Here is a 26,032-nt window from a genome sequence, read left to right as displayed (position 1 = left end):
TTTTGGAAATTGACCGTTGAAGTAGCCGTTATACCTGATTCCTTGATCCCATCTCCAGGCCCCACATCTACTCCCTTGGTTTTGTCTTTTTGCTGTCCTTGCTCTGCTGATGTGGACCCCTCCCATCTGTTCTGTCTTGCTCGTAGTTGCGCTTTCCAGTTTCCTGTCGACCTTCTCTCCCTTTCCGGTGCCGGAGTTTCCTCAAACCGAAGTTTTGATGGTGTTCCTTCTATGGTATAAGCTTGTTTTCCAGTGAAGGCCACCCCATTGTAGAATTTGTTAGCTTTTATTTGACTTGTGAAATTTGGTTTGATATCCTTTATGCTTCCTCCACATTTCAGCAGCTCATATCTGTATTGGTTTCTAATTCGGCAACTCAGATGTTCATGGCCAATGACTCCACAAAAATAGCAGAATGTCTCCAGCTTTTCATACTTGAGTCTCACCGTTAACTCTTCCCCAGTCTCTAGCTTGATCTGTTGTTCTTTTGTTAGTCTTTCCTTTACATCCATTTCTACTCTAACCCGTGCAACCGGTTGATTGAATTTAGGTGGACAGGAAATATCAGCTTCAATGACCAGCCCTAATTCCTCACCAATTTTCCAAACGTTTGCTTTATTGATTCTGTCTTTTGGGAGGTCCCAAATCTGGACCCAGAAGCTAACCAGCTCAAAGTTATACTCATCCAGTCTTCTGCCTCTCTCCCATTCCTTTATAGAGAAAATAAATCCTCCCACCATCCAGGGTCCATTTGTCTTCACATGCTTGCATTCCTGACTATTTTCAAAGCTAATCTTGACATGGTCTCTATCAATCCGTTCTAACTCTATATTCCCTGTTGTCTGCCAAATTCTATGCACTTCCTTTCCAACTTCCTCTAGATTTGGAGAAAACCCTCCATGTAGCTTCCCAATTAGTGTAAGAGCATCGTTTTCCAAAGCTTCGGCATTTAGACAGTTGATCTCTATAATATGTTGTTGTTTTTTTTTCCAAAGAGAAGCTTTTTCATTTTTTGTTGTAGTTCCTCTATCTGGTTCTTACTACTACTTTCTTCTTGTTGGTGTGGTAGAACTAACGCTGTTGATTTTTGCATATTTCCCTTGTTTGGGTAAAAGCAGAGCTGTATAAGGGGGGGGGGGGGGGATGGATGGGATTTTTTGTGTTGGGTGAGAGATTGAGGGGGGGGGGGGGTGGGGGTGGGGGTGGGTGATGAAGTGGGGGGATCAAGATCAAGGTTTTAGTTGAGGTATTTGGATCTCAAACAGAGGTGGAGAAGCAAGGAGAGAGGGGGAAGCTCTGCTATCACCCGCAGGAGAGGCCTCACGTCCACTACTAGTCCCAAATCTGGACCCAGAAGCTAACCAGCTCAAAGTTATACGATGCATTCATGAGCAAAGCAGTTCTAAAGTCATGCTAACTTACTTGGGAGGGTCATAATAGTTTGAACTATCAATATTTGTTGGGGTATTAAAGAAAAAAAAAATAGTGAAAAACAGAATATTCTTACAACTCTAAAAATTCATAAGACACTTGAGGGCACATACAACACCACATAAAACACAGCTTACTATAAGGAAAGAAGGGAGAATCTAAAGACCATTTTACCTATGTGCCATTCTTGAGAAAAGAGGAAAAAACGAAAAAAAAAATCTCTTTGAGTAGATCATAATGACTCCCTCAACTGACATGCAGCACATTATCATGAGGGCATAGGTTTATCTCAGTTTAGAAAATGTATACCATGCGACTCTAGCCAGTTCCATTAAAAAAAAAAACTGCTTTGCTCATAGCATGGCGACAACACAATTGATTAAGTCTTAGTTTGAAATACATGTAAGCACACTATAATTAAGTGACCTAATCATCGGAGGCGAAGAATCGCTAGCGTATTTTTTAAAATCGTATTTTTCTATTTATTAATTAATTAAATTATTTATTTTCAAAATTAGATTGATTGGATTAGGGACATGTGGGCTGGTTTTCGGGCCGAAGTGCGTGTTAGGCTTGGGTTTCGAACCCAAGTATATAAACACATTGTTCTAGATAATAGGGTTTTTAAAATAATAAAATATTAAAAATGGAGGCAGAGCTAGAAGCTTGTCTGCTGGAGGGTGGAGCGCGACGATTCGGACTAGGAGGATTCGTCGAACTGTTCATAAAGGTGAGTAGAGTTATCTCTCACCACTACTAAAATTGTAATTTTTGGTCTGTTTAGAATTTACGAATTTACTGTCAAAGTGTTTCCGACCAGTTTTCAGTTTTCACAGTTATTTAGTTATGTCGATATCTGTTAGTTTCATTTGAACTGTTGAAGCTCGGAACATGGGTTAATGGAGGCGCGAGCTCATACTGTTTTCCTTAACTTACCTTTGTTGTTGTGTTGTTTTTGTTGGGTTGTTATTGATTGAATTGTGGTTAGGAAAGGGGGGGTGTCGATACATTTGATAGAACTGTTGGGAGCTTCGACAGAGCGTCAATGGTGGCAGTGAAAACCCCTGTATTCGTTTTTGTTTTTTTTTTGTTGTTTTGCTTTGGTTGATTGTCGGGAGTTTGGAGATTGGTGGTCGGACTGTCGAATGGGTGCTGGAAAGGGTTGTTGAAGCTCGAAGCTCCATTAATGGCGGTTCGACCAAACCTCCGCCAGTAAAACAGTTTGAACTGTTTTTGGTTGATTTGTGGGTTGTTGATGTATGTGTGAATGTTGGAATTTGATGGGGGCTGTTGGAAGCTTGAACCAGCCATAAATGGCGGCGTGAATTTTGAGATCTAGATTGGATGAAGGGTTTGGATTCAAGAATTTGAGGGTTTCGATTTTGTTAATGTTGTGGGGTTTTTCTTTAGGAGTCCAACCGCTTGGTTGGAATGGGTAGGCGATTTGAACTTGTGGTGGCCGGATTTTGGTGCTGGTGGTGGAAGAGAACTGATGAGGGTGATGATGATTTGGGCTTTGGGCCTTGGGCCAAAACCTTTTGGTTTTGTTTGGGCCCGGATTCTATTTTAAGTTGTTGGGCCGAAATGTTTAAGTGTTTTGTCTTGGGCCGATTTCTTTTAGTGGCTAGGCCGAAATTTCAATGGTGGTTGGGCGAAATTTCATTTTTTAGTTTTAGAATTGGGTTTGAGTTCAATTTTTGGACCGAACCACTTAACTATTTTGGGGGTTCTAATATTGATTGGGGCGATCCATTGGACTTAAAATAGATCTACATGGGTCTTTCAACTTTTAGACTTTCGGGTTCTAAGGTTTGGGTTTGGCCAGTTGGGTCCGAACCATTACCTTAGCCATGAGCCATGCACCTTTGCCCTTAGCCATGAACCATGGCTATGACTCTGAACCTGTCGAACACGGAAACGACAGTTTGACTTTGACCAGGACATGTTGACCTTTGACCATTGACGGTTGACTTTGACTTTGACCATGACATGTTGACTTTGACCATTGACCGTTGACTATGAAATGTTGACTTTTCCAGTTTTTCACCTATTTGATTTGTATGGACAAATATAGTAATAAAATATTGTCGATATTATATAACTTGGTTGGTCATTATCTAATTTAGATTTGACGTGAGTAGTGTGAAAAGCATATATATTGGGCTTTGATTGTGGACCGGGGATTTGTCTAATTGTGTTACGTTTTATGTTGTATATTATATGGACACATATAGTAATAAAATTTGTGGAAGCTTGTATAAATTTGGTTGTCATTATCTAAGAAAGATTTGACATTGATGTTGTGTATTTTTGACCGCGTGACGATATTGAGATGTTAGGAGACATTATATTCCTAATACGTTATAATAAAATGTATGCGTCACGTTGAAGCATTATGACATGATATCATATGTTGGGATATATATATTAATGTAATATCTTGGAGAAATTTATATAAACGCTCCATTATTATATATGTGAGATGCTACTATGAGGTAGCATAGTATTGGTGAATATTTGCCCACGGAGTGTGGTGTAGTGCAATAATATATTGGCACGTGAAAATATGAAAATGGTTATGAGATATATTGAGATATTTCTATATATTGTGGCTTAGTGCAATAAGGCAATTGACCTGCACGTGATATAGTGGATTTATTATGAGTCATTAATGTATGACACTTGAATAAATTACGTAACGAAAATCCTAGAACCTAGCTACCACAACTCATGTGATTGGCCCTTCTGGCGTTTCAGTTAATCTGAATGGCCTTCGGGTGACCTTCCGGCGTTTGAGTTAATTTGAATGGCCTTCGGTAAGTAATGTGATTGGCCCTCCGGCGTTTGATAAAAGCTGAATGGCCCTCTGGCGTAGCCGAATAGTGGCTTGATTATTCCGTTCGCCAAAAAATAGAACGATGATGCATAATATTTTATGCGAATAGTGGCGATTTACATAGATTTGGCTTCCGTGTGAGGATTTACCGGTGTCGCGGCATCCCCTCCGGGTAGTAGTTACGCACGGAGTGACTCATTATGTAAGGGAGGCATGTGGATGTACATGTTCGGCGTTGGGTAGCGATTGTGGTAGCCAGGGAAACTAGGTAAGACATAGATACGACGTGATTTTAGGGACACACAAAGAAAGTCTGAAATAATCTTATTATGGTAATATGCTTGGTTGATTATTTGTTTAGTTGAACCTAAGGCGCCTCGATGGAGGAACTACATGCCTTATTTATTATGCGTATAGTTTGTTGTGTGGTTAGTGGGAAGTTAAGGCGCCTCAATGGAGGAACTACCTGCCTTTATTATTGTGCTTAAGGATGCTGTATTAGTCGTTGAAAGTTAAGGCGCCTCGGTGGAGGAACTAACTGCCTTGTGGATTTTGTATATATATGTATATTATATGTTGTATTTTAGGGCTACTCACACCAGCATTGTTTATAATGCTGACCCGATTTGCATGTTTGCTTATCGGGTGTGTTCATTAAATGAACATAGTTGATAAGTCTTGACAGGTTTAGTGATGAAGAAGATTGGTTGCTGCTTGTGGTTTGCGTTAGCATTGCATCTCAGGTTGTGTTTTGTTTTCCCTTGAGGTGATATAGATTTTCAGTCTAGACGATGTTTTACGTATTTTCATTTGTAAATTTTTGTAAGGAAGAGGACATTTGTATAATGGAACTTTTATTTGGTTTTTTAATTATCCGCATATTTAAACTGTTGATGGGTTTTGGGAGTGGAAGTCGTCACACCTCGGAGATCGAAGAGTCGAGGGGACAAATAATGTTTTTCAGAATGCAATTGAAATTCGGGGTGTGATGAAGAACTCTCATTAAGTAAACTTTCTGCAGCAACCAAAAGCTTCGGAGACATCCACACAAGATAATCATCGAGCCATGATGCCGCAGGCTTAGCAATGTAATTTGTTTTGGTTTTAAGGATGCTCTTGCTATCTGCACAACAATAAACAGTTACCCATTTAAACACGTAGAGGATCAGTATAGCGAGAAGAATATAGGAAAACTATGATAACACATTAAGGAGCTGGTTACGTGGACTAATCAAGCAACTATTAAGCTGGTATCGATTTCGGGGGCAAAGCAAAATCAAATTAAGTTTCTACATATAAGCTGTTCAAGATTAATATGACATATTCATATATAGTTACTCGGTTGGGATCAACATTAGCGAGGAGCTCTCGATCGTAAGCCCTCATCTTACCCGGAAAAATGAGGATAATCTATTTGCTAAAATCATTAATCATTAAACAACATCTGAATATATTGGGTAGAACGACATCCAGGTGGAACCAGTAACACTAATAGCACATTAATGGTCTTATTAAACAGGTCCAACCAAGTGTTAACCATGAATTAACATGAAACTTTGTAAATTGTACCTCAGTGTTGATTTTCAACCTATGAGGTCTTTGACCATCTTTCGGCCCAAACAAAGAAAGTGCATCCTAGACCGATTCAATTGATCTTGTATCAATTTCACCCATAACTGGCTATTTGAAGTTCATTATGAACCTTGCGGGCTTGAACTTGAACGGCAGTGTGTAGGCTGTCACACATACAAATAATACCTAGGAGTTTGTACTGTCCCGAAATTAATCCGATAAAGCTTTTGACTGACATGTACTTTTTTCATAACCCTTTCTTCTAATCTAACGTAAGTCCCTTGGTCTTATTTAGAATGATAAGCAACTGGTGAGGCTTTATAAAAGGCAAATCCAACATCATATTAATCATAAGCAAGAGCTGAGTCCAACTAAGAAGATTGGCCAAACTTGTAGGTCGTCAAAGTCAGAGTGCTTTCAGGTCTAACACCTGGAGAGGTTACTTAAGTTGACTCTGCCGAAGAAGAATAACTCGTAGCAAGTGGTGTCTATGGGCTTATGACCCCCGTTTGAGCCTTCTTCCCTTGCACATACACCTCACTCCAAGCTCCATTTGTACTGATAAATCTAGGAAAAAACCTCTAATGCTAAGCATCTGCTGAAATCAGTCGACATCTTCAATTAGAAGCTCCCCCATGAGCTTAAACGGGGTTTCTTGCGCCAAAGCAAGTGCCACCACTAACTGACAAATTTGGATAAAAACGCTGCGGGGACGTGGAGATCAATTTAAGTGACATCCATAGCAGTTGAAAACGCTGCGGCAACTTTCCTCAAACCGTATCTGGATCGTTGCAGTGACAAATAGCAGTTGACGTCAGATCCGTTCTAAGCTGAAAGTTTTTCAGAAAACAGTTGACATCTACAATGTGTAAGGTTCTGCTGAAGATAAGCTGGGCAGTTCTACAACGAACCAAGGGGCGCCACCAAATGACCAAACCGGTACAAAAAGCGTCGAGTACTTGGAGAGCAACTTCGATGACGTCCATATTTGATCATTTTTAAAACTCACTTACATTCTATCATTATCTAAACCCTCCAAGTACGCATCCATCAAGTTCAGCCATCCAGTAGCATTGCAGCCACCATACCTTTTGCAACAATGTGTTCCAGAGCTGTTCTTTCTGTCAGCTTTTTCTTAAATAACTCCTCTCTATCTTTTTTTTTTTTACCGGCATTGTTTTGTTTATTTGGTGAAACCGGCTGGCTTAGGGGTTCCAACAGCAAGGCGAAGGAGTGCGCCAGGGGCGACTGCTCTTAAGGCTGACTTGGCATATGCGGGATGTGCTGCAGTCATAACTGATTTATCTGCAGCTGTTGAAGGTGTGTGGGTTCCATAAGCTTGATAGTCTTTTGGTTAAGCCCTCAATGACAGACGCATGTTCGTATCCCCAGTTTGGAGTGCTTTGCTGAAGGAGCGACCCTCAGTGAGGTTGAAGTCACAATTGGAAGGGGTGCATTAGATCAATGAAGTTGCTTGTAGGATCTTTCACGTTCTGACGATATAGGCAGGCAGCTGGCATGGACACCAGAAATGCATGAGCTGCGTGGCCAGTGGTTGTTATGAGCTAACAACAAAACATCATATCACCATGAATTCTTATGTCTGTAAAGCAGCTGAAGAGCAACTTGTGAGTCTGTAAAGAAGGTTGCAGTTCCCAAAACCAACATACTCTTAAGCACTTCGTAAGCATCAGGGAACCGGTGTGCCCGAAGGAATGCAGTAAGAAGAGAATTGCATGTGGGAACATTAGGACACAGACTTGCGTCAACCATAGCCTGAATAAATGGGAAGAGGGTGAATACCAAAAGAAGGTAGAAACAGGCAAATGAACACATATATTTGCTTGAATTTATAGCCGACACTTATCACAATGAACACAAAAAAGAATGAGTTAAAACCACACTTTTTCATGAGAATACAATTGATAAGAAAACCATGAAGTTATGAATCAAAGGTACCTTCATTTTATTGAGAACACTGTTTTCTTTTTGTAACTGCATTCTAGCGGGGCAACTACACTTTTCAACTTGCGCTTAGTTGAATTTCATGGAAAAACATTACTGAAAGATTATGTACTAACCTCATGGGCACTGCTGGATGAATCGCGTCTAACGGGCCTTGCCTACTTTGCTTCCAAATCTTTGCACACAACTTGCTCTTAATATATCTTCTTCTGTTATTCTCCTAATGGGAAATGTTCCTTCAGGATATAATTCACCATAAAAGGACATAATTCACCATAAAGTAACGATAAGCGCAAACCTTGACATTTCGGCGTTGTAGCCATTTGGTATTTCGTGGAATCTACAAAGCAAAGATAAGGAAAAACTTTATGTTCTTAAAAGTATGTTCTCTTACATGTTTCTTGCATTAAGAAAAATCCAAGCACCAATATCCATTACCAAAAGTTTTTTGTCCTTGTAAGTGGCCGGTGATCAAAAGGTAGTTGTTGGTGAGATAGAACACAATATATTATATTGACATTAGGACTTCTGAACAAAGACAACTTGATCAACTCTTTAGAGCAACCGAGGGTGATCAAAATCTAAATTGGATATATTCTACGGTTTTGCCTACCAAGTGTCCTTTTATTCTGTACATTTAAGCGTTGAGTAAACAAATTGGTGTTGAAAAGTTGTGATGCCATTGTTCTCTGTTGCGTGTATGGACTTATGCAAAGCAGAGATGCGCTTGCGGTGCTCAGGCTGTTAGACTCAGGCAATTGGGTAGCTAAAAGTTGTGTGACCTTAAAAGAAATTGTTCACACATCTAAATTACTCTATTAGGCTAAATAGAATGGCATAAAGCGAACAACAAACTCGTGATCTAGATTCTATTTGTATACATTGGATTACTTTCATAGATAATGGAAATGGCTTACTTAGCTGATGAATATTCAAAAGTCACACCGTCACTCCAAATAATCACTTGAAGAATATAACTGTGCAGTATAAAGAATTAAGATTCAACTATGAGGTTTGGCATAAAGCGAACAACAAACTCGTTATCTAGATTCTATTTGTATACATTGGATTATTCAAAAGTCAAAGAATATACAATTATAAACACATACAAAAATCCGCGATTTGAAATCGACAACTTAAAAATGAATATTTGGTATTATCGGATAAATGTACTATCTCGATTGCGGAAGAAACCCAACCGGAGGAACGAGTGTTAAGGATATCGGATTTGTGTTTGGAAACAAAAGGCCTACGAATTGTCTTGACCGTAGGCTTTTGATGGGCTCCTTCCTCGGCGACCACGCTAGAGACCACCACGCATAATGATGAAATTTGTCGAAGTCCTTCTTTGGATTACGTTCGATCTAACTTTGAATTGGAAGCATAAAGCAAAAACCAAGAGTGGAAAGAGTTCATGAAGAAAGGAGGGAAGTTGAAAGAACTTCGGTATTAATGGTAGTTAAGTGGGTATTAATGGTATTTAAGTGGGTATTAATGGCAAGGCAACACCGCGTACATGTCAATATAGGCGTGGATTTGGTTTTTGCCCTGAATTTACATAAAACTCCTTTGTCTGTGTGTTGTAATTGAAGGGTATAAATAGAAATAAAAAATTAAATGACGAAATAGTCCTTTTTAAAGACATTGAATAATATTTTTTTGTATTTAATTAGGGGTATTAGGTGGTAGAAAAAAGGCTGGTCTAATTTAAAAGGCCAGGTTAATTATGGTGTATTTTACTAATAGAGATGGTTGGAAAGAAATAAGTACAGGTTTCATACAACTTATGTGCTCCCAAATCCAATTACTTTGATTCGGCAAATTTAGAGTTAGACACAAGAACTATTGTAGTTACATCAACGACCGCGTGATCTCATTGTTCCAGCTTCTATTCTAGTCTTTTGGCGTTCACCCTTATTGAATTTTCATAAGTTTAATGTTGACGGATTATCTCTTGGCAATCCAGGTGCTGGTGGAGTACTACAAAATACTTATGGTGGATTTATGTTTGCTTTTGCATCACCAATCAGACGATGCTCTTCTCTTCATGCTAAAGCTTTAGCACTTCGAACGAGCCTTCAAATTGCCCACAAGCTAGAGTTGACATATGTTATTTTTGAAACTGGTTCACAATATCTTTTCGACTGCATAAGAAATGATTCACTCTTTGCCTTGGGAGATTGCTACTCTAATTTCTGATGTCAAAGAATTGTTACGTCATTACTCCACTTCCCAACTTCAGTGGACATATAAAGAAGGCAATTTTGCGGCTGACGCTTTTGCAAAGATGGCTTGACCAGGTTGCTAATCCAGAATAGTGCCGTCATCTAACAATTCGTCAGTACTCCACTTCCCAATTTCAGTGGACATATAAAGAAGGCAATTTTGTGGCTAACGCTTTTGCAAAGATGGCTTGACCAGGTTGCTAATCCAGAATAGTGGCGTCATCTAACAATTCATCAACTAAATCTTCCTGATAATTTTCTTAGTATGTCTTTAGATGTTATGTCTATATGGTGTCAAAAACCACCTTTATGTGTAACTAGGTTATTTATCTTATTGCTCTATCTGTGCACAGTTTCCGTAATGTTTGATATATAAATAAATGCAGTTACCAAAAAAAAAAAAACTATGTAGGACTTTGCTAGTCTGTCTCGGCAAAACGTCAAATGCAAGTTGCTAAAGTCCTCCCACTCTTGGCAGTTGGCATTACTTTAATGAAAATTTCTAACGAAAGCAAGAGTATAAAGTATAAACAACACAAAAGCGACAAAGTTCTTGTGGCTGGTGTAAATTATAACGTTCAAATACAAAAATGTTTCTTGTCTTGTTCTCTTTCATTGATTGAAACATCTACAATTACACAGCTCACATGTTAGACTTGCACAAAACTTCCAAAAAAAATTTGACGCGTTTGAGAACTGCTCCTGCAAGATTAAACAGCCAGAATCTTCAACAGACCTTCATAACAGACCCCACTCTTGTCATCTCCACCACCGAGTTTAATCATCGTTTTAATATCTTCATCACCAGTTGAAAACCCAGCCCAGTTCATATAACTCTTCAAATCATCAAAACTAACTTTACCATCTCCATCTCTATCCATTACTTTAAACACATCTTCCATTACACCACCACTAACAACAGGTGAAGTCTTGGAGCAATCTAGAACCTGCTTGAACTCGTCAAACTCGACAAAACCATCTTTGTTTGAATCAGCAATGAATATCATTGAACCAATGTCTTCATCGTTGGTTACTTCGTTTGAGCCAGAAAAACATGAGTAGAATGTTTTGAGATCATCCCGACTAATTTTACCATCATGATCGATATCTAGGATATCAAATGCTGAACGGAAATCTGGTGTAGTGGTGGGTGTTACTATGCCTGAAGGACACATTATGATTCCTATGAAGCGGTTTTGTGTTTAAGGTGCAGAGCCAATTAGAAGTTTTCCTTTTGGACTAATGTTTGTTATGTGCGGCTCTATATATGGAGAGCCTGAGGTAGCAAATGTTGAATACTTGTTTCGAAAGTTTTTTGACGTGTGGGGTGACATCATGAGAAGTCGCATGTAGTCCTGTCACTTTTTTTAGACTTTGTCGGATTACCGTGCAATTTGGAATTCTGGATTCTGGAGGAGTATTTTTGCTGCAATTTTCGAAGAGTTTGTCTACCCCGAGGATATTCTCATAGGGACGACATCCAATACCGTTGGATCCGAGATCCAACTGTCCGAAAATAAAAAACAAATTCACATTCTCTCTCTTCCTTTTTGTTTTTGTTTTTCGGACCGTTGGATCTCGGATCCAACGGTATCAGCACACTCATCCCTATAGGAATATCCTCGGAGTAGCCCAAATCATTTTCGAATGTGATTTTGGCCAAATCAAAATCTCCTTTCCTCATGATACTGACCCAAATTTAACTTTGTTGGTCTACACATTCGTCAGCTCAACTACATACCACCATGCCCACCATAAAACAATTGTTTAATTGTTTTGATGTAAGGAAAATTTATGGAACGAAACAAAATGGTGGGAAACTGTGCACCCGGGGCGCGGTATTGGCACCCCGATAAATGAGACTAGCGCCCCTTTGACAAAAAGTAAAACAATAATGGTTATTTCTTATATGTCCTTTTACACCCCCATATGCCTATAGTTCTACGACATGCAGTTGCCGTGAGATCGTACAATCCACGGCATCAAGTTGCCGCGATATCGCATATCTCACGGCAGACAGTTGCCATGACATATTTTTTTTGTGTTTTTTATTTTTTTTTTCACTTCAAATTTTGAATATTTAACACACACGACATATGGATACCTCATTTTCTTCTTTAAAGTTTCTTTACACTCCAAGAACAACACCAAAACCATGACAAAAAAAATATATAATCGAGCCATAATTTTGCTATCTCGCGGCAAATATTTTCATTTGCTAAAAGAAAATTTTGTGATCAAATTAATGAAGAAGAGTTTTGATAATTAACACAAGCAAAAACTCCATTTTAGTAAACAAAATCATCCCTCGGCAACTAACTTTTTTTTTTTATAGTGGCTATTAAAAAAAAGACCCACGGCAGCCACCTTCCGTGGGATATGGGATCTCGCAGCAATCCGATGTCGTGGATTGTGCGATCCCGCGGCAGGTGCTTGCCGTTAGTGTTTTTTGTATATTTAATAGAAGGGTGCTAGTACCGTTGAATTGGTCAAAGGGGTGCTGGTCCCATTTATGGGGGTGTCAATACTGCGGCTTGTGCACCTCACCCACCCCAAATTTGCCCCAAACTGTGGGAGCATTTTGTGAATTGCCCCAAATTTTTGTTAATTAGAAATGTAGAATAGAAACTTTCAAAGCTAAAACGTAACAAATTTAAGACCATATATTTTTTAAGACCATTGAATTTGGATTTGTATTCTCAACATAATTAAAAGTTTAAATATATGGTTAAAGTGTGTGTGATTGATAACAATGTTTTGACACGAAGAGTTGTCTTTTAAAAAAAACACAATAAAAATCCACACACTATACTCAATTTCCACCGTTTGTTTCATTTTATCTCTCGAAACAGTACTACCAAATTTCATCCATTATAAGTGATACTACAAGAAAAATATAATAATAATTAAGTATCGAAAATTGAAAATGGAGACATGTGACTAGTCTCAAACTTTGACTCTAAACTATGGTTGGTCAGTTGGACTAGGACCAATATTAACAAAAGTTGTATATGGTTGACCGGGGACCTTTGGGTTTGGTTTGACCATTCAATGACTTGGTTTAACCTATTTAACATTTTTTTTTATTTTTTCTTTTACCCTTTTTTTTTGCTTGAATTAATTTTAATTGATATATAATCAAATTACAACGAGAGAGGCGACAAACGTGCTAGAATGTGCACCGCAAGTCCCTTTTATTGTGTACTGCGAATGTGGGTCATCGCTGGATTAATATTCTCCACTGGACCCTGCTTAATGGTTTAAACATTTTTATCACTAATATTATAAGAAAAAAAATAATGAACTTACTATTTATAGAGATATTCAATTAATTAATACAAACCAAAAAACAATAAATCTGTCCAAAAACATGTAACACTTGGTTGTGTAAGTAGTGTTCTAAAAAGCAGCCTCGACAGTCTGTAGGCGCTAGGCGATGCCCAACCGACTCATTTAGCCCAAAATCGATTCAAAAAGTGGTGGACCCATTGGAGTTATCCCTCACATGAGGAAGAAGAGAAAACTGGTACTGTTCGTGTGAATAAGTCTGAGCGCGCACACGCTCAGATTGGTTGTGACCAAGGCGCGCCCGCGCCCTTGCCGTGAAAAAGAAGATAGTGTTTTTTTTCTAGCCTCTCATGAAACATGTCTACTGGAGTTTTGAGATGGAAAAATAAGAGGGCGCATTACGCTCAGATTGCCTTGCCAAAAATGGCGCCAAGACTCATGCCTTTAGCATCTCGAGGTTCGATTTTTTCGACAAAAGAACGCGAAATTTTGCAAACGCGCCGAAATTTCAGATTACTATAAAAATAGAAATTAGGTTTTGGAAAACCAAGTCTTGAATAGAAACCCAATTTTGAGAGCAATCAAGATTGAGAGAAAACATTTGCAAAGAGAAAAGCTTGTAAGGAGAGAGGAGTGATCTAGTAAGTTTGAGAGACTTGAGAGGAATGATTGTAATCTTCCTTCCCATACTTATAAAAGGATTAACTCTTGTGGAAGTAGGCATCATTGGCCGAACCACGGTACATCTTTGTGTTGTGGTATGTTTTACATGCTTTATATTTCTATTGCTTGTTTGTGATAGTTATATCCATAGTTTAGGTTGTGGTTGTTGGTTGTAGTGAAAGATTAAATTTTTGTTTGGAGTAGTAGATTGTCCAAGTGCAAGCTATCTTAGTGGGGATCGATTGGTATCGCTTTCCCCAACAAGTGGTATCGGAGCTAGGTTAGATTAAGCCCAACAAAGTTGTTATCCAAATCTTGCCCAGAAAGTGTTTAATAAAATTCCTGAAAGGAGGTTTGAGTTCAAATAGCTTGTTGAGATGGATCATTATATAAACACTCTCATGACTAGTTTAAATAGAGAACTATACTATTTGGAAAGCCAGGATGGAAGACTTGCTCTATTGCAAGGACTTGGCACAACTCATTGAGAATGAAGGAGTAAAACCAGACGCAATTGTCACAGCTAAGTGGAAAACGCTTGATGAAAAAGCGATTGGGTGCATTAGATAACGGATTGACAATAATGTAATCCGCCTTGTAGCCCAAGAGACCACTACTTTCAGCCTGTGGAAGACTTTAGAAGACCTCTACGATAAGACAAGAAAGGATGCACGGAATAGCTCCTGTCACTCAGAGATCCTTGTTACAGAAAAGCAAGAGAGAGGCAAAAGCATAAAACCATCTCATTCTAGAGGTGATGACAAAAGAAAATCTAGGAGCGCGAGCAGACCTCCTAAGAAAGACTTGTCGTGTAATCATTTCGGCATCCATGGCCACTTCAAGTAAGAATTCATAGAATTGAAGAGGGATGAGAAGACTAGTACCATACATGAAGACAAGTTAGAGGTCTTCTAAAGTTAGATGATAATGTCTTTCTAAACTCGTTTGGTAACGGGGTATGGAAATTGAGTAGAGGTTCCATTGTAGTAGACAGAGGAAAGAAAACTTGCTCGCTTTATAAGACACATGCTAGTTTATGTAAAATAGAGTTAAATGCGGCATAAGAAGAAGCTTCCTCCGAACTATGGCATAAAAGACTGTCATATGGGAGAAAAATGCATGAAAGTTCTTGCCAAGTAAAAGTCCTTGCCAAACATAAAATGTACGCTTTTAAATAGATGTACTCATTATTTGGTTGGAAAGCAACACAGAGTGTATTTCCAAAGATTCCCCTCTCACAGAAAGGACAATGTCCATGAGCTAGTACACACAGACTTATGTAGTCCTATGAAAGTAAAGTCCCATGGGAGAGCTTTGTACTTCTTGACTTTCATTAATGATGCGTCAAGAAAGATATGGGCATATAGTTTGAATAGTAAGGATGAAGTTCTTAGCGTGCTCAAGATTTTCCATAGCATGGTGGAAAGAGAGACAGGGAAGCCTTTGAAGTGTATTCACTTAGATAATAGGGGTGAGTACATTGGGCCATTTTGAAGAGTATTGCAAGAGTCATGGGATTCATCATAAGCAGACCGTTCCCAAGACACCACAACACAATGGTATAACCGAGAGAATGAACTAGACCATTGTAGAGAGGATGAGATGCATGTTGTCTCACTCTAAGTTACTTAGAAGTTATTGGGTAGAAGCAATGCGCACAGCCGTACACGTTATCAACCTATCGCCTTCGAATCTTTTGAATAGTGATTATCCAGAGAGAGTATGGTCTGGTAGAGATGTTGATTGTGGATACTTGAGGGTATTTGGGTGCAGAGCATATGTTCATATTCCCAAGGATGAGAGATCCAAGTTTGATGACAAAGCCAAGTAGTGCATTTTTCTTGGTTATGGGGATGAGAAGTTTGGCTACAAACTTTATGATCTGATCAACAAGAAGGTAATCCAAAGTCGAGATGTTGTATTCTTGGAAGACCAAACCATAACAGACTTTGAGAATGGTGAGAAGCTAGAAGCTTTCATTGATGATCTTGTTGACTTAGAACCAGAAGTTCCTACTATGGAACGTGCAGAAGGCATTGAGAATGCAGAGAACCATGGGTTTGAAGCTCATGATGATGATCCTATATATTGCTCATGATGGGATAGAACTTATTGATATAGAAGATGCAGATGAAGTGCATGAACCACCACATGAGCAAGCAGAAGTGCATCCTCTGAGCCACAAGAATATGTGGTAAGGAGATTCGACAGAGAGAGGCAAACTTCAACAAGGTATCCACCACATACGTATGTTTTACTATCTGATGGTCGAGAACCTATGTACTATCAAGAAGCTCTTGAAGGTATAGACAAAGAGAAGTAGTTGAAGGTCATACATGATGAGATGGATTCTTTGCATAAGAATCACACTTATGGGTTAGTTGAGAAATCGAAAGGAAGAAAAGCTTTCAAGAATAAGTGGATCTTCAAAGTCAAGCATGAGGAAAATAATCCACACCCAAGGCACAAAGCTTGCCTTGTTGTGAAGGGATTTGGTCAAAGAAAAGGTATTGACTTTGATGAAATTTTCTCTCCTGTAGTTAAGATGACTTCTATCAGGGTGGTATTGGGTCTGACCGCAAGAATGAACCTAGAGGTTGAGCAACTAGATGTTAAGATATTTTTTCTTCATGGAAACCTTGAGGAAGATGTCTACATGGACCAGCTAGAGGGGTTTGAGGTCAAAGGCAAGGAGCACCTGGTATGCAAGCTAAAAAAGAGTTTGTATGGGTTGAAGCAGGCACCGAGACAGTGGTACATAAAGTTTGATTCATTTATGGTGAAGCATGGCTATATGAAGTCCGCTTCCGATTATTGTGTGTTTGTTCATAAATTTCCAGATGGGGATTTTTATAGTGCTCTTGTTGTATGTGGATGATATATTGATAGTTGGCCAGAACATCAACAAGATATCCAAGCTGAAGAAAGACTTGAGTAAGTCCTTTGAGATGAAAGATTTGGGTCAAGCAAATCAGATACTTGGGATGTGGATCACTCGAGATAGAAAGAGTAGGAAGTTTTGGCTTTCTCAAGAAAGCTACATTGAGAAGGTGTTGAAGAGATTCAACATAGATCAAGCAAAGCCAGTCAGTTGTCCGCTTAGTGGCCAGTTCAGCATGACCAAAGATATGTGTCTAAATGGTGAGCACAAGCAGAGTCAAATGGAAAAGATTCCTTATACATCCGTAATGGGCAACTTGATGTATACAATAGTGTGTATAAGATCGAATATTTCTTTTGTCGTTGGTGTTGTAAGCAGATTTTTGTCAAATTCGGGTAAAGAGCATTAAGAAGGTGTTAAGTGGATATTGAGATATCTCAAGGGCACTTCCAAGGCGTGTTTGTGTTTTGGTAGAAGTAAGACCTTACTTGAAGGCTACACAGATGCAGACATGGCAAGTGATGTTAACTCGATGAAGTCCACCTCCGGTTATCTATTTACTTTTGCAGGGAGAGCAGTTTCTTGGCAATCTAAGTTGCAAAAGTGTGTTGCCCTCTCCACCACAGGAGCCGAGTATATTGCAACCATTGAGTATTGCAAAAAGATGTTATGGATGAAGAGGTTCTTCGATGAACTAGGATTAAAGCAGAAACAACTTGTAGTTCTATGTGACAGTCAGAGCACCATCCATTTGAGCAAGAGTCTAAGTTTTCATTCTAGATCCAAGCACATACATGTGCGTTATCAATGGATTAAAGAAGTTCTCGAAGACAAGCATTTGTGTATTAAGAAGATCCATATCGACAAGAACGGGTCGGATATGATGACCAAAGTCTTACCGAAAGGTAAGTTTTATGTTTGTTGTGCTACCACCAGAATGGTAGCACACTCCTCCTGTTGATTTGGGAATGCATGGAAGTATCCCCCCTCCCTCACTATTCGGGAGGGGGAGATTGTTGGAGTTATCCCTCACATGAGGAAGAAGAGAAAATTGGTATTGTTCGTGTGAATAATAAGTCTGAGCACGCACGTGCTCAGATTGGTCGTGACCAAGGCATGCCCGCGCCCTTGCCGTGAAAAAGAAGATAGTTTTTTTTTTTCAAGATCTCACGAAATATGTCTACTGGAGTTTTGAGATGGAAAAATAAAAGGGCACGCGCGCGCTCAGATTGGCCTTGCCAAAAACGCGCCCGTGCTCATGCTTTAACATCTCAGGTTTTGATTTTTCTACAGTAAATGTGAAATTTCGCAGACGCGTCGAAATTTCAGATTACTATAAAAACATAAGTTAGGTTTTGGAAAACCAAATCTTGAATAGAAACCCAATTTTGAGAGAAATCAAGATTGAGAAAAGCTTGTAAGGAGAGAAGAGTGATCTAGTAAGTTGGAGAGACTTGAGAGGAGTGATTGTAATCTTTTTTCCCATACTTATAAAAGAATTAGCTCTTGTGGAAGTAGGCATCATTGGCCGAACCATGGTACATTTTTGTGTTGTGATATGTTTTACTTTCTTTATATTTCTATTGCTTGTTTGTGATAGTTATATCCATAGTTTAGGTTGTGGTTGTTGGTTGTAGTGAAAGATTAGATTTTTGTTTGAAGAAACCAAGGGAGATAAGTAAAGTAAGAGTAAATAAAAAGCTTAGTGTTTTTTGCTTACTTGAGACCAAAGTTAGGCAAGACAAGTATGATTATATAAGAAACATTTGTTGCCCTCTATGAGAACATACAAATAACTATGGTAAAGACCTAGCTAGCAGAATTTGGATTTGTTGGGACTCTTTCTTGATAAGTATTGTGAAGTTACAGGACTCCGATCAGTTTATCCACTGTCAAGTTACGTTCAAGCCTACCAATGAAGTCTTTTTGCTGACAGTGGTGTATGCTAGAAATTCCAAAGGTCTCAGACAAGCTCTCTGGCGGGATCTAAATGCCATTCAAAGTTCAGTTATGTTACCTTAGTCGGTAGTTGGAGATTTTAATAACATAACTAAAGCCGAGGAAAGGATGGGAGGAAGTCCTATGCACCCTAGAGAAGCCGAGGATTTTGTGGAATATTTACAAAGGTCAGGGTTGTCTGACTTTTGAGTTTTAATGGGTTCTTTTTTCACTTGGAATAACAAGGTAGAAGGTAAGGGCAGAATACAGACCAAGATTGATCGTTGCTTAGTCAACAACCTATGGACTGATGTGTATCCTTCCTCAAAGGCAGAGTTTTTACCCCATGGGGTATCAGATCATTCACCAATCTTTTTATTTTGGTATGACTATGAAAGTAAAGCTCTACCTTTTAGATTCAAAGATTACTGGGTAGAACAAAAGGAATTCCAGGGCATATTGCAAGAGGTCTGGAAGGTACAATTATTTTCAAACCCAATGTATGTCCTTATGCAAAAACTAAAGCTTCTGAAGGCCAGAATTAAACCATGGGCTAGATCTCAGTTCTCAGATATTCATGGTAGAGTTGAGCAAGCTTGGGAAGTGTTGTATGATGTGCAAAGGCAATTGCAAGCTAATCCTTGGGATTTGGTGGTGGGTCAAAAAGAAAAGGAAGCTCTTCAAAAATATAGTGATTTGGCAAGAGTAGAAGAGGCTGAAATCAAGAGTAAACAAGAGGATTTATGGGCTAGAGATGGAGACAAATGCACTATGTTTTTCTTTAAATCATTAGAGGAAAAGAAAACTAAGAGGGGCATATGGTGCTTACAGAATGCAAATGGTGTTACTGTAACTGGTCAGGCTGATGTAATAAAATCTTTTGTGGGTTACTATACTAAGATTTTGGGTTCTGAAGCAGGAGAGATTTGTGGAATGGAGTTCTTCAACAGTCTTCAGGTTAAAGCTATTATCTCACCTGCCATGAAACTTCTTCTAGATGCTGATATTACACCTGAGGAAATTAAGGAAGCTCTTTTTAGGATGAAAGAGAATGCAGCTCTTGGGCTGGATGGTTTCACTCCATTCTTTTTCAAGAGTTGCTAGGATACAGTTGGTTATGATTTTACATATGCTATCCTTAATGCCTTTAAATTTTTTAAATTTCCGAGAGGTGTCAGTGCTACTTTTATATGTCTCATCCCCAAAGTTAACAATCCCTCAAAGGTTGAAGACTTTAGACCTATAGCCTTATGTAATACCATCTATAAATGCATTTCTAAGGTTGTAGCTAACAGAATAAAGCTAGTCATTAATGGCATTGTTCAAGCTAATCAATCAGTTTTTATTCCTGGCAGATCTATACAGGACAATATTTTGCTTTCTCATGAACTTCTCCGAGGTTATGATCAGAAGCATGACACTCCTAAATGTTCAATCAAACTGGATATAAGGAAAGCATATGATACAGTGAGCTGGGATGCTATCTTAACGATGATCAAAGTCTTTAACTTTCCTCCTTCTATGTTTAAATGGATAGAGATGTGCATTGCAACCACTTCTTTCTCAGTCTTGATCAATGGTGCTCCAGAAGGGTTCATTGAAGACAAGAGAGGTATACGGCAAGGCGATCCTCTATCACCATATCTGTTTGTTCTAGTGATGGAAATTCTCAGCTCAGTAATAATGCAGAACATCAACAACAAAGTCATATCTCTTCATTCAAAATGCAATAGAGTGAAACTGTCACATCTAGCTTTTGCAGATGATGTTCTCTTGTTTTGTAAGGGTGATTATGCTTCTGTGAATGCTATTAAAGAGTGCTTAAAAACTTTTGGAGAAGCTACAGGGTTAAATATCAAAAAGTACAAAACATCTTTATTAGCCGGAGGGTTAAATTATCAAGATGCTCTAGCTTTGGCTACACTCTTGGGGGTGGAACTTGTAAAACCTCCGGTGAGATACCTAGGCCTCCCATTCATCTCTGCCAGATTGGGAATAAGGGAATGCCAACCTCTTGTTGAGAAGATCACTAAGAAGATTACAAACTAGAAATCAAAGTTGCTCTCTCATGCAGGTAGATTGTAATTGATCAACTCAGTTCTTATTTCTTTCGACACTTATTGGTCGAGAACCTTTATTCTCCCAGTAACTGTTCTTGAATAAGTGGAAAAGATATGTGCTCAATTCCTATGGACTGGTACAACCATGAAGAAAGGACATCAACAAGCATGTTGGAGTATAGTCTGTCTACCCAAAGATGAGGGTGGATTGGGAGTTATGAATTTACAAAGGTGGAATTCAGGAGCATATTGTGGTTTAATCTTCAAGCTAGTGACAAGAGAGGACACCATTTGGGTTGACTGGACTTGGAAACAACATATTAAGGAAAAGTTTTTTTCGGACCATGAGTATACTAAAAGACTGCTCGTGGACTTGGAGGAATGTTTTGAACTCTAGAGTGGTTCCAAAGAAGTTTATCAAGTATGCGATAACAAACGGGGAAAACACTCTTTTATGGCATGACATATGGTGCTATAGATCTCTTCTGATCCAATATGTAGAGGCTGTGGCTGCTTGGAATTTTCCCCTGAACTCTAAAGTGAGTGTTCTCATGACTGCTGGTAGTTGGAATAAGGAAGTACAAGGGCTGCAAGCTACAACACTGAATGATAGCATAATGGCAGTGGAGATAAATCAGCACTTGGACAATGATTTCGTAGTTTGGACACCACACCATAGTGGTCTTTTCTCCTCCAACAACGCATATGCAGTTTTGTCACCTGAACGAGAGAAGAAAAGATGGTGTAGAATGGTCTGGGGACGTTGGGTGATGCCACGCCATTCCTTCACCACTTGGCAACTATTTTCAAACAGTCTCCCCACACAAGACAAGTTAGTAATGAAAAGAGAATTATTACCGCGATCACTGCTTCTTTGTCTCGTTCCTCCAGTAGAGAATTCTTTGCCCACTTATTCTTTGAGTGTCAATATTCTAAAGACTTCTTCTTAAGAGTAAAAAAATTGTTGGGCATCTCGACTGACAACAGTAATGCAAATTGCGAATGGGCTTCCTTGTTGAGGTTGTGTAAAATACCAGAGGAGGGCGATGTATATAAGGTCTTCTTATGTGCATCGGTTAATTTCATTTGGAATGAAAGGAATGATAGAAAGTTTCGACAAACTTCTAAACCATCACAGGCAGTGTTTCACAAGATGGTACGAGACTTAAGGAATTACCTGCAAGTCCTAAGGCCGGATGTCAGAGACACCGATACTGTTAGAAATCTTTTCCTCAGGCTTAACATATACCACTCAGTTTAAGCAGTAGGTGGAAACGAATTGCTCCTGGACTCCTCCAATGGGTAATAGAATTAAAGCAAATGCTGATGGGGCTTTGAAAAACAATGGTCCAAGTCAGGGGGGGGGGGGGTGATGAGAAACAAAGAAGGTATAGTTGTTGCAACTTTTAGTGGCGGTGGAGGTCATAGATAAGCGATTTTCCAAGAACTAAAATCTATTGATGTGTGTTTGGAGAGATGTGTACTTGAAGGATTTACTGAGGTAGAAGTGGAATCAGATTCCATGAGAGCTATTAATGCTATTAACAAGTTAGAGAAACCCCCATGGTACTGCAGAGATGTGGTGGCTGCTATTGAGAGGAAAAATGTTACTTTTAGTTACATAACTGTAGTGGCCCATTATATAACGCGGGACTGGGTCAAAGACAAAGGGGGGAGGCAGTGTAACAATGTAGGCTGGGGAGAATGGGATCATGTCCACGAAACCCTAGAGAGTGGAGGTGGCATGGGTACGGCTGTAAGATGGGCCGAGGGATGGAAGGAAGAGGGACGGTCTGGATGGGGGCGTTTCAATGAAGGAGCGAAGACCAAGTTAGCAGGACCAGGTAGGGAAGCAGTTTAATGTGCTACCCCAGGGAGCAGGAGAACCGGGCCGTGGAACCCTAAGGGCAGACGTGGTTGAGGTACGGCTAAGAGGAGAGCCGTCAGATGAGGGGACAGATGGATGGTCCAAAAAGAGAGGGGAGGGGTATAAAAAGAAGAGAAGGAAGACAGGAAGAGGAGGCTGCAGAGAGAAAAGAAAAAAGGGAGAGAAAAATAGAGAAGGAAAGAGAGAACAGTAAAGACTTCTTGGTTCTATTTGAGTGTTATTGTTGTTTTACTCCATTGGAGGTTTTTGGTTCTTACATTTGGCGCCGTCTATGGGAAGCGAGGAGCAAGAAAGAGATGGCACCTAAGAAACAGGTAGGGAGACTGAAGAAGGGGGCCGCACAGGAACCGATGCCCGAGGAAGTGGTTGGGGAAGAAGGAGATAGAAGAGAGGAGCAGGAAACAAAACCAACCCTGCTCATGAGAGAAGAGATCGGGAGGCTAAGAGAGGAGAATGACAAATTAAGACGGGAAATAGAAAGGGAAGAGGAAGAGATGGGTGAAGAGGCAAGCGAGAATGCGGAAGAGGAAGAGAATGAGCCGAATCTCGTGGAAAATCTGGTAGCCAGTTTGACAGTTGAGCAGGTGCAAGAAATGATAAATAACGATAGGGAAGCTAACCGGCAGCAGCGAAGAGTCGTGGGGAAGCAGCTAGTCAGGTGATGGTCGGGCTGAATTGCAGCCCATTGGCGGATGGCATCTGGGCTTCGGAAGTCCCAACGCGTTTCAACCAGCCTAGATTTGAAAGGTTCGATGGAAAAGGAGATCCAGCAGACCACATCCTTCATTTCCGGCAGCAGATGCCACTCTGGCAAGAATCTAGATATGACGAATTGCGGTGTATGATGTTCCCAGCTAGCCTGAAAGGGGGGGCGTCGGACTAGTATTACCGATTACCAGCTGGGAGTATAAGAAGCTTTCAAGAATTGGAATAGGCGTTTATAGATCACTTCATTCATCAGAAAAAGCGGGTGGTGGATATCGCGGCATTGTTCAACGTTCGACAAAGATCCGCAGAGTAAGTGAGGGAATACCTGTGTCGGTTCAAAGCTGAGACATTGAAGGTCGAAAATCTAGATGAAAGAACCGCCGTGATTGCATTTGAAAGGGGGCTGCGGCCAGGGACAGGAGTACACTAGTCGGTGGCGAAGAATGAGATTGCAACCTTGCATGAACTGTATCCGCGGGTAGAGAAATATATCCGATATAAGGATAGTATGCAGAAAGAGTCCAAGAGATCCGGGAAGGCGGTGCTATCCTTGGAAAAAGACAGGGAGCCAAGGAAGGCGGTGCTATCCTTGGAAAAAGACAGGGAGCCAAAGAAGGCGGGTGCGACCGAGAAAGAAAGGGGTGGATACCGCGGAACACACTCGGAGAATTACCTGATAAACCTTTCTGCGCCTATCATCAGAGACACAATCTTGAGACCGACGATTGCTACGCACTAAAGTGGATGGTTCAACGTTTGGTGGAAAAAGGAAGGATGAGAGAGTTTATAAGGGGAGGACAGAACGAGGAGGTTATACCGCGACAAGATTGTATCTTAGGAACCATTAACATGATCTTCAGTGGAGAAGTATTAAGCCATAATGCTCATAGAGACAGAGTGCGAAGAACTGCGAGCATCCAACAGGTTAATGAAGGGACTGATAGATCGCGAGCGAGAGTGGGGAAAGCGAAGGACAGGGATAGGATCGTCTTTAGCAACACGGATTTGGGGTCGGTGGATTCTACCCATGAAGACACATTGGTCATCATGGTGGCAATGGGCAATTATATGGTGAAAAGGGTATTGGTAGATTGCGGCAGTGCAGTGGACTTGTTGTTTAAAGGGGCACTGGAAGAAATGGGGATTGATCATAGGCAGTTGAGGACGCCATGGACTAACTTATATGGATTCAATGGGAGCATGATTAAGCCTATGGGAGAGCTCTTATTACCAGTAACCACAGGTCCAATGACTGTGCTTGCGCGGTTCATGGTGGTGGACTCATCTTCCCAGTACAATGCAATTCTAGGGAGGTGGTGGATTCATGAGATGAAGGTCGTCCCGTCAACTTACTACCAAGTGATACGGTTTCTCTCTCCCACTGGAATGTATGAAGTTCCCGGAGACCAAGTGATGGCCAAGAACAGCTATAGGGGTACAGTTAAACGGTTGATCCAAGGGCCAGACGAGGAGAACTCAAATCCGAGGAAGAGGCTGGCATAGCAATTACAGTGCGCCTCGGTGGAGGAGAAGGGGGAGGCGGCGATAGGTCTAAAGACGCTGGACGAGATTGAAGTGGTGAGTATTGGAAGGGAGGAGGAGAGGTTTACCGCGATAGGGTCTAGCTTGTCGGACGAATGGAAGAGAAAGTTAATTCAGTTCTTGTCAGAAAACCAAGAAGTGTTTGCATGGACCATTGAGGAGGTTACGGGGTTGGACCCGGAGTTTGCCTGTCATCGGTTACACATGAGAGAGGAGGCTAAGCCGGTAAGGCAAAAGATACGGAGTATTAGACCAAAGTATGCAGCGGGCATTCGTGAGGAAGTCGTGTGGTTGAAAGGAGCCGGAATAATTCGAGAAGTCGAGTTCACGGATTGGTTGTCCAATGTGGTGGCGGTACCAAAAAAGAACGGCAAGGTACGAATGTGCGTTGATTTCACAGATGTGAATGTCGAGTGTCCGAAAGACAGCTATCCCATGCCGCGGGTGGATGAGTTGGTGGATAAGACAGCAGGATTCAAAATATTTTCGTTCATGGATGCGTCAATGGGGTACAATCAGGTCACAATGTACGGGCCAAATTAGGAGAAAACAACATTTGTGGTAGAAGGCGACACCTATTGCTACACGAGGATGCCTTTCGGGTTGAAAAATGCTGGAGCTACGTTTCAGCAGTTGGGGGAGAAAATGTTCGAAAGCAAGAGATCAGGAAAGGGATGGAACTATACATAGACGACATGGTGGAAAAGAGCATGTCGGAGAGGGACCATTTAGATGGATTGAGGGAAACGTTCGGAATCTTGCGGAAATATAATCTGAAGCTGAATCCAGAGAAATGCATGTTCGGGGTGACCACAGGGAAGTTCTTGGGTTACATTGTTACTCACAGGGGAATAGAAGCTAATCCAGAACAGATAAGAGCATTGGTGGAGATGTTGTCGCCATAGAATGTCACAGAGGTGCAGCGTCTCGCTAGGAGAGTCGCGGCATTGAATATATTCATTTCCAAGTCGTCGGACAAGTGTAGACCATTGTATCGGTTGTTGAGAAGTACCCCGGACTTCGTGTGGACGCTAG

The 26,032-nt window shown here is 40.3% G+C and overlaps 2 protein-coding genes across 2 annotated transcripts; one reads left to right on the top strand and one right to left on the bottom strand.

The window, feature by feature from the left end:
* Nucleotides 1–10,569: 10,569 nt before the first annotated feature.
* Nucleotides 10,570–11,932, bottom strand: CP1 (Ca2+-binding protein 1). Its single transcript, XM_086589430.1, has one exon. The coding sequence runs from the start codon at nt 11,202–11,204 to the stop codon at nt 10,740–10,742; it is 465 nt and encodes a 154-aa protein (XP_086445556.1). The 5' UTR covers nt 11,205–11,932; the 3' UTR covers nt 10,570–10,739.
* A 12,372-nt stretch (nt 11,933–24,304) lies between these two features.
* On the top strand, nt 24,305–24,958 carry LOC147516994 (uncharacterized). The gene has a single exon (XM_086593443.1). The coding sequence runs from the start codon at nt 24,305–24,307 to the stop codon at nt 24,956–24,958; it is 654 nt and encodes a 217-aa protein (XP_086449569.1).
* Nucleotides 24,959–26,032: the final 1,074 nt, after the last annotated feature.

Source organism: Coptis chinensis, chromosome 2 (assembly GCF_015680905.1).
Source record: "Coptis chinensis isolate HL-2020 chromosome 2, ASM1568090v1, whole genome shotgun sequence".
NCBI lineage: Eukaryota > Viridiplantae > Streptophyta > Magnoliopsida > Ranunculales > Ranunculaceae > Coptis > Coptis chinensis.
The sequence above is the reverse complement of the archived record's forward strand: the minus strand, read 5'-3'. Positions and strand labels throughout refer to the sequence as shown.